The 15,523-nt window shown below is 36.4% G+C and overlaps 1 protein-coding gene across 2 annotated transcripts; it reads right to left on the bottom strand.

Annotated features, from left to right (window-relative positions):
• Nucleotides 1-3,256: 3,256 nt before the first annotated feature.
• On the bottom strand, nt 3,257-13,655 carry cd9b (CD9 molecule b). 2 transcript variants are annotated; one of them, XM_084111462.1, is made up of 8 exons: nt 13,466-13,655; nt 8,343-8,445; nt 6,364-6,461; nt 4,450-4,524; nt 4,208-4,309; nt 4,003-4,092; nt 3,832-3,915; nt 3,257-3,744 (listed from the first exon to the last, which is right to left on the bottom strand). In XM_084111462.1, the coding sequence occupies exons 1-8, from the start codon at nt 13,535-13,537 to the stop codon at nt 3,679-3,681; spliced, it is 690 nt and encodes a 229-aa protein (XP_083967588.1). In that variant the 5' UTR covers nt 13,538-13,655; the 3' UTR covers nt 3,257-3,678. The 2 variants fall into 2 exon arrangements, with proteins under 2 accessions (XP_083967588.1, XP_083967589.1); XM_084111463.1 differs by lacking the exon at nt 13,466-13,655 and adding an exon at nt 9,945-10,388.
• Nucleotides 13,656-15,523: the final 1,868 nt, after the last annotated feature.

Consider the following 15,523-nt stretch of genomic DNA (forward strand, 5'->3'; position numbering starts at 1 on the left):
TACTACACTAACAATAGTTTACCATGGTATTTGTGTTTTACAAATAATGTGGTTATAGCCTACAAACGGTAACCGCCTAAATCCATGGTTACTACACTTTTACTAGTAAAACCATGGTTAATTTTCGTAAAAGGGTGATGACAAGGCCCAGCTATACAAGTATATTGTACCTTTATATCTTCTCCGATTGTTATAGCTGTTGTTGTTCCTCTTGAGCCGTGTGGTTTGAATCTAATTAGACTTCAATGAAGACGCATATGTGCTTCTTTTCACGTGGTACCCGTTTCTTTTCTCAGCGCATGGTCAGGATGGACTAATCAATCATTTGAGATTACTATACGTGTGTGTGTGTCTATAAGACTGTGTAATTATATATATATATGAATGAATGTATGTATGTATGTGTGTGTGTGTATATACAATTATTTCTAAAATTATTATATATAAAATATAATTATATATATAAATTATTAATATAATATTATATAAAATATGTATATTATAAATATATATCTAATTTTTAAATAATTTTACTTGACTAATTTGACTATTTTATTGTTTGCCAGATATACATACTTAAAATTAATATATTTAAATGATCATACCGTGTACAAACATTCAATAAGAAAAAAACCTTTTCCAATTTTCTAATTCTGTTTGTTTATATTTATTTTTATACTTTTTTTTTGTTTATTCTTAAATTCAGGGAATGTTCCTATAACTCAAGCCTGAATGTCAGGGGGCCGACCTGAAAAGCCAGTTGTGGATGAGTCCCGTTCTCCCATGAGCCGTCACTAAGACAACCCCAGATAAACAACAGCTCACAACAAAAGACCTCATAAGAGACACACATTGGAGAGGAACGGCAACTCTCTGGTAGGACATGCCTTTGGGTAGCTGATAACAAAATCACATTAAATGAGTTTAAAATCTAGGAAAACTTAAAAAAAAATTCTTACATGCATTGACAAGGGTCAGTTCACAGTATTTCTGTTTTTGAGTGCATTCAAGCGTCCAACTATTGTGTGAGAGGAAGGCACTCAATGATGGTAAGAAATGCTTCACTTCCTTGTTGTTTTACATTTTCATAAAAGTCCAAAAGACAAAAAAACTGGTGGAATTTTTTTTAAATGATTTCTTTCATTCTTTCCCCAAATCTCATAATATGAACTTTATAGCCTTCAGGCACCAAGAAGTCAAGACCTCAAAGTGCCAGACCTGCAACAAAGAGCAAAGGAAAGCGCTCCTCCAAGAAGAGGTCTGTCAGTGCCAAATCCACAAAGACAAGTGTGGATATTCTGAGTCCAGCAGCCATGGAGAACATCTACTACATCTCCCATAATGCAGTGGACTGCTTGGAGTTCAGAGGATTTGGCTGGCCTGGGGCCACCAAGAAGAAAGGAAAAAAGGGAAAAAAACAAAAAAGCAAAAAATGACATGTGGATTTGTGCCAATTAAACCTTAATTCTATATGTATGCATTACTGTTCAAAATTTTTAGATTAGTAATTAAGTTAATTATTTTTGAAAGAAGTCTCTTATGCTCACCAAGGCTGCATTTATTTGATCCAAAATACATCAAAAACGGTACTATTGTGAAATATTTTTACAATTTTAAATGACCATTTTCTATTTGTTACAAAAGCTTTCCATTTCAGATAAATGGTGTTCTTTTGAACTTTCTATTCATCAAAGAATCCTGGGGGGAAAAAAAAGAAAATGGTTCACAACTGTTTTTAACATTAATAAGAAATGTTTCTTGAGCAGCAAATCAGCATTTTAGACTGATTTCTGAAGGATCATGTGACACTGAGGACTGGAGTAATGATGCTGAAAATTCAGCTTTGCATCACAGGAATAAATTATATTTAAAAAAATATATTAAAATAGAAAACACTTATTTTAAATTGTAATTGTAATTTATTTTATTTTTTGGATCAAATAAATGCAGCCTTAGTGAGCATAAGAGACTTCTTTCAAAAAGATTAAGAAATCTTACCAACCTAAAACTTTTGAACGGTAGTGTGTATATAGATAGTTTCAATTCTTCAAATTGTCAGTTGTAAAATAAAACAGCAGAAAGTTGCATCTAAGTTGACTATTTCTTTTTGGATGATTTATCCTATTATATAAAAATTACAATCCAATAAATGTGTATTCCTTCAAACTTTTCTGAAACTCTGTTAAAAGGTGTTTTAACACAAGCTACACTTAAGCTCTGTTTACACCTGGTATTAAGATGCGTTTCGGTGGATCGATCACAAGTAGACGAAGGAGACGTTCCCGGTTACACCTGGTGTTTTAATCCGTCTCTTTTGTCCACTTTCAACCACTTCTGTCCTGATTTCTTCGAGGTGAGGGTCTTTGGGCATGTAAATCTATGGGCTTTTTCAGATCTTTTGATCTAATGGATGAAATGAGCTCAACGCAATTTACATATGAACACAAAAGGAGACGACGGAAAAATAATACGGAGAGCAGCAGCTTTCATTTCTGCTCTGATAGCCACGAGTGTGTGTTAGAAATCAGGAATGGTGAGAGAACATTGTGCTTGGTACATTTTTCGTAAGTTTAAAGCTGCATCTGAAATCGGATGCCTCCCTACAATATAATAGGCGAAAAACAGTATGTGACAAAAGTAGTATGTTTGAACTCACAGCACTTATAAAAGAGAAGGCAAAAAGTACCCGGATGACCTACTTCTTACGGCGAGACTCTGAAGTGTGTATACGATGGACACTTTACTATCCCATGAGGCCACGGGAGAGGATTAATGAATGGCAGTGAAGCGACGTAACTTACGCTGGTATGTCACATGACAGTGACAACATGGGGAACGTTGCACGTCCAGATTAGATTTACACCACACATATTCATACTATATAGAACATACTTTTTTAGCGGCCGTGAAGTAATTACTTATTCAAAATAAGCATCTACTCATGAGAATATGCCATTTCGGATGCAGCCGAAAACCCATCTGGTTAGTGCGCGTCCCGTAATGTTTCCGCATTAGGTCAGTAGGCGGAGAGTTGGTGGTCATTTGTGGCGGTTCGAACACATTCGACTACATGAGCGTCTACACGTCAAAAGCAATCATTACTACCTCTGAAAGTGGTCAAGCTCAAAACGTTTGACACCTGTATTTAGCGGCGTCCAAAACACATCACCAGGTGTAATCAGGACCTTACGCGCATAAAAATGCAAATCATCGGGTTTCCTTAAAATAAATAAATAAATAAATAACTACCATTCAGTCAATTAGTTATCAACTTTATTGGTAAGTTAGGTGTTACTATACTGTCTATCCAGACACCCATATAGGTACATAAAATAAGTCACATAAAATGTTACAAAAGAATATCAGAAGCTTGCAAGTACATTCAAAGAGGCAAATAAACGTTAGTCAAGACACCAAAGAAATTAAAAGCAGCCTCTAGCGCAATTCATTATAACACTCAGTGTATAAACGACATGTAACAGTTTGAGTGTTTGACTAATGCTGGGCTTTGTTAGAAGTTTATCAGAGTGATTTTGCAAACACATACCCCCACCCCCTCCACACACACACACAGACAGACAGACACACACACACACACACACACACACACACACACACAGACACACACACTCTCAGATAAATACAGAGCAGAAAACAGGCTGTTGCAGTAAGGACAGCTCATACGATGTCCCGGGTTCGTCGGATGGCGCAGCACAGAAGCATGCTGAAGATCATGCCAAAGATCTGACAACCAAAGAGACACGGGTTAATATCTGACCCCAGTGTGACTCGGCTACCTGCCCAAGAATCTCCACTGGAGCATCTACTCACCATGATCACCCCAATGCCAATCCCAACTCCTCCGATCACTTGAAGCCTAGATGAGAAGATCTCCTCAATAGCACTTGGGCAGCTCTGGAGCAGAAACAAAAGAGGTGACTATAGTACATTGGAAAAACAACATATAACTGAAAAGACTAAAGATTATTGAGTTTCTGGTACCGTTGTGACAAAGATTTCAGTTCCCTCCTTTTTGGGACAGATGTCAGATACTGCATCAATCGGCAGTCCTGTTGGTCCACAGCAGTTCAACTAAACAAAAGCACACAGAAAACCGTCAGTCAGATTAAAGTTAAGCTTTTTGTCCTTCATTCATTAAATGTTTTTGCTCTTATGGTTTGAACAAACCATAAAAATGAACACTCACTCCATAGTGAATTGCTCGTAGAGTTTCCCTCAGCGCTTCCTGTTTAGTGGTTTTGTAGTTGTCAAATGTCTGCTTGTAGAAATCCCGGATATCTGTCACAACCTGAGAAGGAAGAGAGAAATAAATAAATAAATAAATAAATAAATAAATAAAGAAAGAAAGAAAGAAAGAAAGAAAGAAAGAGGACCCACAGTGAGAAAATGAACAAATAACAGGAGAAAGAGAGTATGAATGTCACCCACCTTTTCCTTATTGGACAATCCCCAGATTCCAGCGGCCACCTCTGCAGCAAAAATGATGAGCAGGAACACGAAGAACTGGAGGCAGATGAGGTGAACAAGGACATCAGCAAAAACTACTTCAAACAAAAACATTTTCATTTCTTGGCAAATGCACTTTATACCCGATACTATGTACGAAGGGTACTTTTCCATGACAAAAATGTACTAAAAACATGTTTTTGAAAAGTTTCACGCACAGACGACAATTTTGCCAAAACGGTCCCAGCTCACACGTATCAGCGAAAAAGACTAAAAACACTATTCTGCTGTCCGGCCAGTAGTTGGCGATGTCACTTTGTAAATAAACACTACGTGTCTATAAACTGAACATGTAATACATGTTTTGTCGTTTACATGGATAACAGATACATAGTTACATAAATAATTGTATCATTTTAAGAAATGGTATTGTTTTTTCATAAAACATTTTCTGTTTGTTTGTTGAAAACGGTGTTGTGTAAACGCCCCCTGATACGAATGTAAAACAAAATCTTTTGGTTTTGTGCAGAGTGCGAATTACCCCACCATAATTGGGGGGTACTGCCCCTTCACTTCTTCTATGACCATCATGGTCCACTACCATATCAATCCCCACCGTGATCGCCAAGTGCAACATGTGTTGTGCAACACACATACAAGGTCTAAACATGCGACAAACTGATAATCAGTAGGCTACAGAATATCTCATTGTTATTATATATCCAAAAGAGAACTGTTTTGATCAACTCCCAAAAGTTAGAAGTTAAGTGCACTGAAATACCATTCTAATTACTAGTAAAAGTAATACCTTTACAAGAAGCCTATTGCCTATTTCAGGGTTTCCCCTGGCTCAAAATGAGGCAGAGGTGGTAAAAAAATAATAATTATGTATTTTAATAATAAGATACTTCAATTTGTATTTTTTTGTAGATTATCATATAGCCTAGTGTGTTTCCCACATTTTTTGTGGGAGGAGTTTGGTATCTCTAGGGGGGTCCGGGGGCATGCCCCCCCAGAAGAAAATTTTGTACATTTTAAAGATAAATTCATTAATCTGGTGCACTTTGAGTCACCCAAATCCACTATTAAAAATAAATAATCCACCTGCAAACCACCCATATTCTTTGATTTAGATATCTGCATCTGATCATCACATTACAATTATTCAAATTCTTAGTGTTAAGCACGATAATATGGTAACATATCACACTGAAGTAGGCTGATTTAAAATGAACATTTATTTAAAATAAAAGTTCTTCTTTTGGCAAAATTACATTTCCTTAATAGCCTAAACAAAGGCTTTACTCTCTTCAAGCTTAAATTGTCAATGTTTCATTACATCACTGTTTGAAAACACTCAGAATAATTTTTTGTACCTTTATAAAGGGCATTTTCCCCTAATTTTATTAAATGTATGCTCCATCTTTCATTTCAAATTCTTAAATTTGATAAATATATTCAATTAAAATAATTAGACACTAGGCAGTTACCAATAAAATTAAATAATTTACATTGAAAAATTATAACTGTATTAAATTAGATTATTTTAAATATTTTTGAATATACAAATAAGGAATGTTGAAAAGAATGATACTTTATGAAACTAGCGTTTTGTCATTCAGCGTTGACGCTTGAGAAGTTGAAGTCGTTCTCTATCTCCGTTGCTTCTAGCCACGGTGGTTAAAAATGGTACAGTCCACAATAGGGGTGTCTGAAATCGCTTTACATTAAAATGTTCCTACAGTGAAAATAGGAGTTGACTTGTATTGTAACTGTAATTATATTTTTTCACAATATCAGAAAAATTATCTGACCCCCCCAAAACTGATATTTCTGTCCCTTTGGGACTGTAATTCGAACTATGGTTTTGTGCTATAGAAGAATGGGAAGACTCACCATTCCCAGCATGCATGCCGATTCTTTTATTGCTCCACAGCAGCCGAGGAACCCGACCACCATCATGACGGCACCTGCCACAATGAGGATGTAGACCCCTGAGGACAGAGAAAGACAGAACACCTCTTATTCCCCTGTACTTTTACATTCGTCTTATTTCTTTGGCTGCTCATCTGGAAAAAATAATTGAAATCAAGGGCATTTACTGTAAATTTTATTATTCTCAGATTCAGTTTATTACAGATACACATTTTGCTTAATGTATAGATGATAACTTTTTCCTTTAGCTACCTTAATGGTTTATCAGAAAAAGCTATGCAAAGCAAGATATGCAAAACAAAATTCCATGCAAATGTTATGTGATGTATCCATAAGGCCAATTGACACCGCACAGACAAAAAAGTTGGCTGTTGGATTTAGAATTTTATGAAAAATAACTCATGTTCACACTGCCCCAACAGACGGGTGAAAACAAACCCTGATCAACGCTAACAGAAACCGACAGGGGACACACACTGATCCGTCAAAACCCAACAAACGTACGTGTTTGATGCCGTTTGCTTAAACGGTGTGTGTCCTATAGAAACAGTAAAACACCAGTCCACTAGCTGCTCTTCTGAACAGTCTGTCAGTAGGATGTTTGGCATTCCAGGATAGCCAGCTGTCACTCAGTGTTTCGAAACCTCTGGCAGATACTTGGACACTTGCCCACTGAGATTATTATGTTTTTGTATCTGTGGATGCGAACATTCTTCTTACAGCTCTTGAGGAAAATAAACCAGGCAAAACAAAAGGAGGTGGGATGGGAGCAAACAATGCGGGTTCTGTTGGCGAGGAGGAGAAAGGCATCTCTGTAAGGGATGATGGCAAGGGGCAGAGAGCTGACATCGTGTGGACCAAAGCCAGCCTCCTCCAAAACAGCACGGCCATTATAACTCAACAAACCTGCCTCTTAAAAAACAAACACGCAGACAGAAACCCAACATCCTGCTCTCTATATTTAGGCTGTTTTCAACCTTCAAAAACTGTGCCATGCTTTATAAGGGGGTTGATTTATGGTTTACAATTCGCTGGTTGTTGCTTTGTGGTCTTTCTCTCCAAGCCTCCAAAACTGGTGAGGAATTTAATCTTTGGGCCTTTCATAAAAACAAACAAAGCATAGAAGAATAGATGGAGTGCTTTGAATTTTGGACGTGTTTTGTAGTTGTCATGCCATTTGCGTTGCTTTAAGAACTGGATTGTTCATTGAACGTTGAATGACCAGGTCAGGGTGATGTCGTTTTATACACAACTGTTCAAAAGTTTGGAATGATTTATAAAGATTTATGTTTTTGAAAGAAGTCTCTTATGCTTAACAAGGCTGCATTCATTTGATCAAAACTACAGTAAAACAGTCAAAGTAAGCAGCAAATCAGGATATTAGAATGATTTCTGAAGGATCATGTGACAGTTTTGCCATCACAGGAATAAATTATATTATAAAATTGAAAATGGTTCTTTTAAATTGTAATAATATTTCATAAAAGTACTGTTTTTTACTGTATTTTTGATCAAATAAGCTTTGGTGAGCACAAGAGACTTCTTTCAAAAATATTACAAAAAACAAAAACACTTAATTACTACAAACTGTTGACCGGTAGTGTCTGTAATACATACATATTCTGATCAACTACAGAGAAGCCAAAACAACTCGTCTCACTTCAGACTGAAAGGCCTTTCATTCGCTTCATGTTATAATCGTAGTGTTCATGACACACCATTCACATGACAGATGGTCTGGTTTCTGGAAATAGGTGTGGCTGGTTTCCATGACTACCATTTCACTTCATTCCCAAACATCAACTTACAAAGACCTGATCATGTAGGTGATATAAAGGGAGCATGTGCGATCATGGTGTTGGGAGATAAAGGTGGATTTCTGATTCACTGAAAGGATATTAAGAACTGAGGAACCTAGCTTGGGAATGGCCAAATCTCACCTGTGAGGAACACAGATGGGGAATCTGCTGCAGTAAAGAGTCCTTTAGTTCTTTCATCGAAACGCAGCCAGAGGCCAACAGCTAAAACTCCTGTACCTGCGAGCTGTGGGAACAAAAAAAAAAACATTTTAATATATCCTATTAAAAATTTAGTGGCCAAAAAAAAACAAAAAAAAAAAACAGTCTGCATGGTGCTACCTGTAAACACAGACATTGGCAAACTGAGTAACATAGAATAAATATAGCTGCAGGCCAAGCATGGCATTATTTACAAGGGCAGAGAGTACAGGAGGTCAGGTTCCAAACCAAGTGTTTTACTCTTGAGAATGAAGTTCAACAGGCCTTATGGAACCACAGGCACCAACCTGATATTCTTGCTAGACTGCATTGAGAAAGAAATATGCAAAGTTATGCTGAACCAACTCTAATTTCTCTTGACCAACTCAGGCAGTTCCCAGGACACAGTAATGTGGCTTCCATGAATGAGTAACATGTAGGAACAAACGATTACAATCTGGTACAATGTTCTCACAGCCAAAAGTTAATCAACAGCCAACACTCACACACTTTACAGTCAAAACAGATAAAAAAATAAAAAAGCACCACACCTTTGTAGTTCATATTTCATTGTTGTACAAATGGAATAGGTTAAACACTTCATTCTCCTACAGCCTTCTAAGAATTTGTACAAACGTTGGATCAGTGTTTCTCCTTGGGTGCTTTGACCAATGGGGTAATGAATACTGAGAAACAAACCAAACAAGCTAAACCAGATCACACTAAAGAACCCCTACACACACAAACACACACACAATAGAGTTGCAATCCTCCACTTTTTTTTCTGTTTTGGAAAATGCAGTCACAGATATGAGTCACAGTGAGTCACCGCCAGGGGTGTGGAGGCTTGTCCCTCAAAGCTTCCCAAACTGATCCCGTCTTTTTCCACCCACACACAATGGGAGTCACCAATGGGAGGATATAGTGTTTGCTAGTTTGCTCACTCACCACAAAGCTAGCTTAAGACCAGGCCCAAATACCACGGCCACTTTAAGACAAGATAATTGCTACAGACCAAAGCTTATTTTTGCTGTTATGATGTTATCTGTAAAGTCGCATATTCTAACTGCATCTAACATGTGTGCAATGTTAAAGCATAGTACATTCAAGCTAAAATGTCAATTAAAGAGTTTCTTCAACAGGCTCAAATAAAAGTCATATGTTTAACCAAAGATTGGTTAATGGTTGACAAACCTACATATTCTAAACTAGAATCTTTATCAAGATTGTATGAAATTAACTACTAACCACAGCCTGTGAACAAGAAACTCATATTTGTTGTTCAATGTTGAATATTGTAGACAAAATAGTGCCTTGGTTAAGAAACACGCATCTCTCAAAGAGCAAAGTTTGTCAAACACTACATCCAATCAGGCAAGCAAACAAAGTATGACATGAAAACAAGCAACTAACAAACTCTTATATCCTCACCACATCACATCACATTCAAGCCACATTCACATTTTTGTGTTAGAATGTTTCCATTTTACTATACAAACACATTTGAATTAGCATGTACTTATGTAATGATTGAAAAATACCTACCCAGAAGATGAAGTTGAAGATAAAGAGCAAGTATTTGACACACGAAAACCCACCTGCGGCGGCCATGACTAAAAAGTTAGAGCTGTTTTAAGAGTAAACACCCGATACTGAGCACCTGAAATGTGCTTCTGTCCCACCTTAAAACAGGGGCGAGTGAAAAAAAAAAAAAATCCAGCAAGCCGCACCCTCCTACCTAGTCTTTGTCAGAAGGAAAAGAAGGAGGGGCAAAACCATTTTAGCAGAACTAAAAACTGAACTAACACAATTCAGTAGCGTATAAATGGAGTTTAAAAAAAGTATAAAAGATCTATACAGTGCTTTAGTTGCCAAAATGGCATCAACACAAGCTGATCAGGTTTAACTTTTCATGTAACTCGAGCTGTCCCTCAGGAACACTGGGAAGTCAGAACACAGATATTGTCCCTTTGCTTCACACTTTTAAGTGGAGAGATGGGCTAGAAACAGAGACAGCACATTAACCCTATAAAGCCTGCTGTATTATATTTAATGCTTGAATTTGAATAAGGCCTCTAAAATCAAAACATTGCTGAAAAACCTGTTGGATATCTTTTAGATGCCTTCTGCACCCTGATTGATAGTTTATACTTTTATACTAAGTAAAAGGTATTTTCTAAAAATATCCACCACATGTCTTTTTGCTGTGGGATCTTTAATGATTTTTGTTTACTTGATTATCCATGCATAATTTTTTAGAAAAATCATGTTAAAATGTAATTAAGAAATATGATACAACAGGCTACTGAGGAAAGTTTATTTGTTCATCTCTCAGTCATCATTGTATTGAGTTGTATTATGTTTTGCCTCCACAATGAAAACTACAGACCTTGATCATAAACTAAGCATTACTAAGATATATTGGGAGATATAGAGTGACGACTGATATACTGCATTTTATGTAACGCCATTGATTTACACGACAAGCTATCAAAATTCCGTCTTACTTTTTGGCCATATAAACAACAACATCTGCAACAAAATGCCTTTTTTGGCTCAATTTGGGCCTCTGGGAATAAAATAGTTTTTTTCCTCCTCAAGTATGAGTTCCATATTCTCACTATATCATATTATTTGAGCCATAAAAGCCTGATATATCAATCAAATATGAAAAAAATCTGACTATTATTTTTTTTAATTTATTTGTCAGGCTTTAGAGTGTTAAAGGTGGATGTGATAGGTGAGGACACATTTTTATAGCCCCAAGCATCCAACAGTTTCTCAGATGAAACCATGGGGATCAGATCACTTGAATCAAAGCAAAATCTTTAGGCTATGTAAGATGCTTAATATTAGGTTGCTGTCCTTTTCTCATTCTTTGTGAGATGATCATTCCTGGGGCTACATTTACCCTAATTTATGAGATGGATTAGTGATGGGGTTGCCTAGCAACAGGTATGCAAAACTTTCTCATGATGAACAAAATTACCATCTTGAAAAAAGCATATACCTTTCGTTTTCAAATTTTCGTCTAAAAACGTGTCTTCTCGTGAACTATTCAACCAATAGTCTATCTAAGAAAAAAAAAATTGTTAAGAGAACAAACAATGGCAGAAAGTTATATGTTTTGTCTTTATGTTCTCAGCATGCTTTGCTTACCAGTTGCCTACAAGCGGCAACCTCCCTGTCTATGCAACCTCCCCGTCTCTCTCTTGAAACCAACACGGAAGTGAGTTAAACTGCAATTCGTTGACTGGCCGCTTGAGGCTGTTGTCAGAAGTGAGTCAAATCTGTATCTCCCATAGACAGGTATCTCCCCCATGTTAAAATGCCAAATTTTACAGCAGAAAAAAACGTGTTTAAAGCCTGGTGTCTGTATGTGGATTTGGTCTATACAGCTAATTTTGCCCTTCATAACAACTGTGAGGGGGGTGAATTGTTTTATAACTCGTCCGTTTATTTAAATTTAAGGGTGTGGCCAAGCCACTTGAGTGACAGATGGATTGCCGCTGTCAGTGCTAGCCGTTTGTCTGCTGTTACTAGCCGTCACTTCACCTCAGCAATGTTAGCTGCTGAACTTGCCATCTCTGCAGTGTTTGTGCTTTTTTTCGGGATTATTATTTCATACAATTTAATACTTGGGTAACGATACAAAGCCCACGTCTTTGGATTCCGTCGTTATCGTTCGAGAGAACAACCAGCGCTGTATTTCAGTTGTTTTCCTCTGTGAACATGCACTAATGGATGTCTGACAATTTCGTTGCTTTTTGGGGTTTTCAAATTTAAAACGTCAATAAATGCTCGTTCGTTCTGCTCCCATGGAACAGATGGATTATAATATGCTTATGTAAATTACCGTCAGATGAAATCATGCAGGCGTCGGCGCTTTCTCCGTCCGTGCAATAAATGCACATGAATGAGCGCGGATTTTCTAGCGCATTTACTTGCACTTCAAAGGCAATATATCTATGGTTTAACGGTTAAACCATAACCCATTTGAGAGACGGCCAACATCAGAATTTAAAATGGACTGAATAAGCTCTCTACGAACTTGAGCGATGCCGCGCTGACGGACCATGAAAGAGTGACGGACATGTATGCACATAAATCACTGTCACACACAAACACTCTCTAAGTAATACACAGTCTCACTTGTAGCCATGTCTTTTAACTATTATAATATTTCGAAGGGCAAAAATAGGAACGTTTAATTGGCTTTACATCATCAGCTAACTCGATCACGTCGAGCTAGGTGATTTCAGATAGCCAGGCTCCTCAGCTCCACTCACAGCCTGTTTTGCCTATTTTCTATTATATTATATTTTCTATTATATCATATCCGGGAGTGACGCAAGGCCAAGATGGCGACGGCCGGCTCCGCCCACTTTAGGCTTCAAAAATGCTCTTCAGAAACCTACGGGTGACGTCACGGACACTACGTCCATATTTTTTTACAGTCTATGGTTGCCTATAACGCCAAATTTTTAATCAAGCTGTTAGCTCATGAATATTAATTAGGGCGTGCTGACGTTGTTAAACTTCCTGGAGATGAGTCACGTAATCTATTCTAATGGTAGTTATGAGTCAATTCGGAATTTTTTTTTTTTTTTTTTTGGAGAAACAACAGCATACAAAGAGGTTCAACTTTTAAAGTTATCTATGGGAATATTATGGAAAAAAAAATACTCGCCGACAGATCAACGCAATTTGCGATCATATATCAATGTATTATTTTCACCAATCAAGATGCCGAACATCACATTACGTAATCAATATTAATAAGTTAGCCTTCGCCATAGTAGGTAGTAAAGCTTACACGGCTTTTCGAAATGACATAGGTAGCCAATCAAAGACAAATAAATTCAGCACAAATAAATATCAGCCTAGTTAGTATATCTTTACAGCACCTTTTATGTTTAATAATCCAAAAAGTATTTATTTATGAAGCATATTCAAAGACTACTAGTTAGGCTGAATAGCAAGTCTATTAGACATTAAGAGCTTGGATACAGTTTTTTCTTTTCTTTTTTCAATAAATAAACATCCAAGAACTGTATTAAACTCACCCAAAATATGAAATTAAAGCCGAATATGATGTATTTGATGCACTGCTCAGCACCGGACAGACCTGACTTCATGTTGATCCAGGTTATAAGAAAACAGCAACAGATATTTTTGTTGTTCTCAGATGTTTAAATTCCCAAAGGTCTGTGTGTGTCCTTGTGTTGCTGGTCTGGTGCTCAATGCTGCTCCCCTGAGGGGAAGTGACTGTTTATAACGGTAAACACCCACCCACGTGAGGAAGGGACGCTCTGGAGTCTGTCACATTCACTTGTCTTTCTTTCTTTCTTTCTTTCTTTCTTTCTTTCTTTCTTTCTTTCTTTCTTTCTTTCTTTCTTTCTTTACTTGGATGATCATCTTATGTTATGAAATAATTAACAAGTTTGTACTCAAACGATGATGTAGAACATGTCAAAATTGTCTTCTTATGACCTTTCTGTCTTGTCTTCTGTTCTTGTTTTTAGACTGTGGAGCTCTTTCACAGTCTGCGGCACAAGATATGAGCTGTCTTGTATTTGTGGTCTGAGTGTTAACTTTGCACCTTTCTGTGACATGTCTCAATGCGTTTTCAGTTTTACAGTTTTTCTCAGTCGCTTTGGTGCATTTCTCACATCACTATTTACATTTGCACAACAGTTAATGCAGTTCTCAAAACAATTAGTACAAACTGCAAAACCTAGTTGATAACCTGCAAAAGCGTGTCACTTGCTCAAAATGGATAGCTCATTCCTCTAAAGCAAGTATTCATGTCAATGAAAGTGTCAGTGTCATCAAGATGAAAAGTCCTGACACCATTGTTTATGAACAAGATAGTCAAATGGCTTTGTCATGTTTTCATTATGACAGTTTACTCTGTAAATGTTTTCCAATGCAAAAAAGTCAGATCTTGGTGACACTACCTGAAAATGCTCAAGACAGCACTATATAGTATTTGCACGGCCATTTGAAAAATGCAGTAAAGTTACACATGACTGTATTTGTGAGGTAACTGAGTACAAGACACTGAATATGTATGTTTCACATTTTTACTGCATATGCTCTTTGCAATTCTAATTTGTTCACAGCATTGTGCAAAAGAAAAAATACACCCTTATTTACAACAAACATAAACTCCCTTTGGGTAGAGTACATTGGAACTGAACATACAACATAGTACTGTAATCATTCATGCACATCCAGACGTTCCTCTCTGTCTGGCCACATAATTTCATCTACATCACAGCGAATATCATCTCTTGCAATCAGAAAAAGAGAAAGGGTCTTGCTTTTTTCAGAAAAAAAAAGATTTAAAAAAATGTATAAAATTTGCTTGACAGATTTTGACAACTAGTTCAACATTTTTGTATGTAATGACTCAAGCAATGAAATGAGGACTATTAGTTTTATATGGAATGACTATTCAGCATTCACAAGTATAGTTAATTTTGACTGACATGACATAAGCAAATGATAATGTTATAAAACAGCAGAGAGTTGTATGAAAGCAATTGATGCATGTCCAAAAGTATTTGCAATTTGTTGGAAGGAATGAGAAACTGCTACTATGATGTGCACAAATGACTAAATGTTGTGGAGGTTGAACTAACTGTTGTGCAAATGTAAATAGTGATGTGAGAAATGCACCAAAGCGACTGAGAAAAACTGTATTATTGGCAGTTTTTTCTTCTTGTTTTAAGCAAAAACTCACTTCATTTTGATCAATTATTCAGTAAGTAAATGTATATTGATTAAGAATGCTATTGAAAATACAACAAAAATACTGATTAAGAGAATCCTTTTTTATGTATGCAAGCAATGAATGAGTTCTACTGTGCTATATTTCTATCCTTTGGTTTTATTAATATTTTGAATGAGATTTTATGTTTTCTATTTTCATTTTGTTTAAAGTTTTAGTTATCTTGTTGTGTGTTTTTGCCATTTTTATAATTTTTTATTGAAGTTTTTGTTTTCTGAAATATGTCTGTGTAGTTTTTATAAATTTTGATTTAAGTTTTATTTTTATTTTAAGTTATGAAATATATATATAGATATATATATGAAGAGTTCAGATGCAAAAGCCTCTA

Source organism: Abramis brama, assembly GCF_963993115.1.
Source record: "Abramis brama genome assembly, chromosome: 4".
NCBI lineage: Eukaryota > Metazoa > Chordata > Actinopteri > Cypriniformes > Leuciscidae > Abramis > Abramis brama.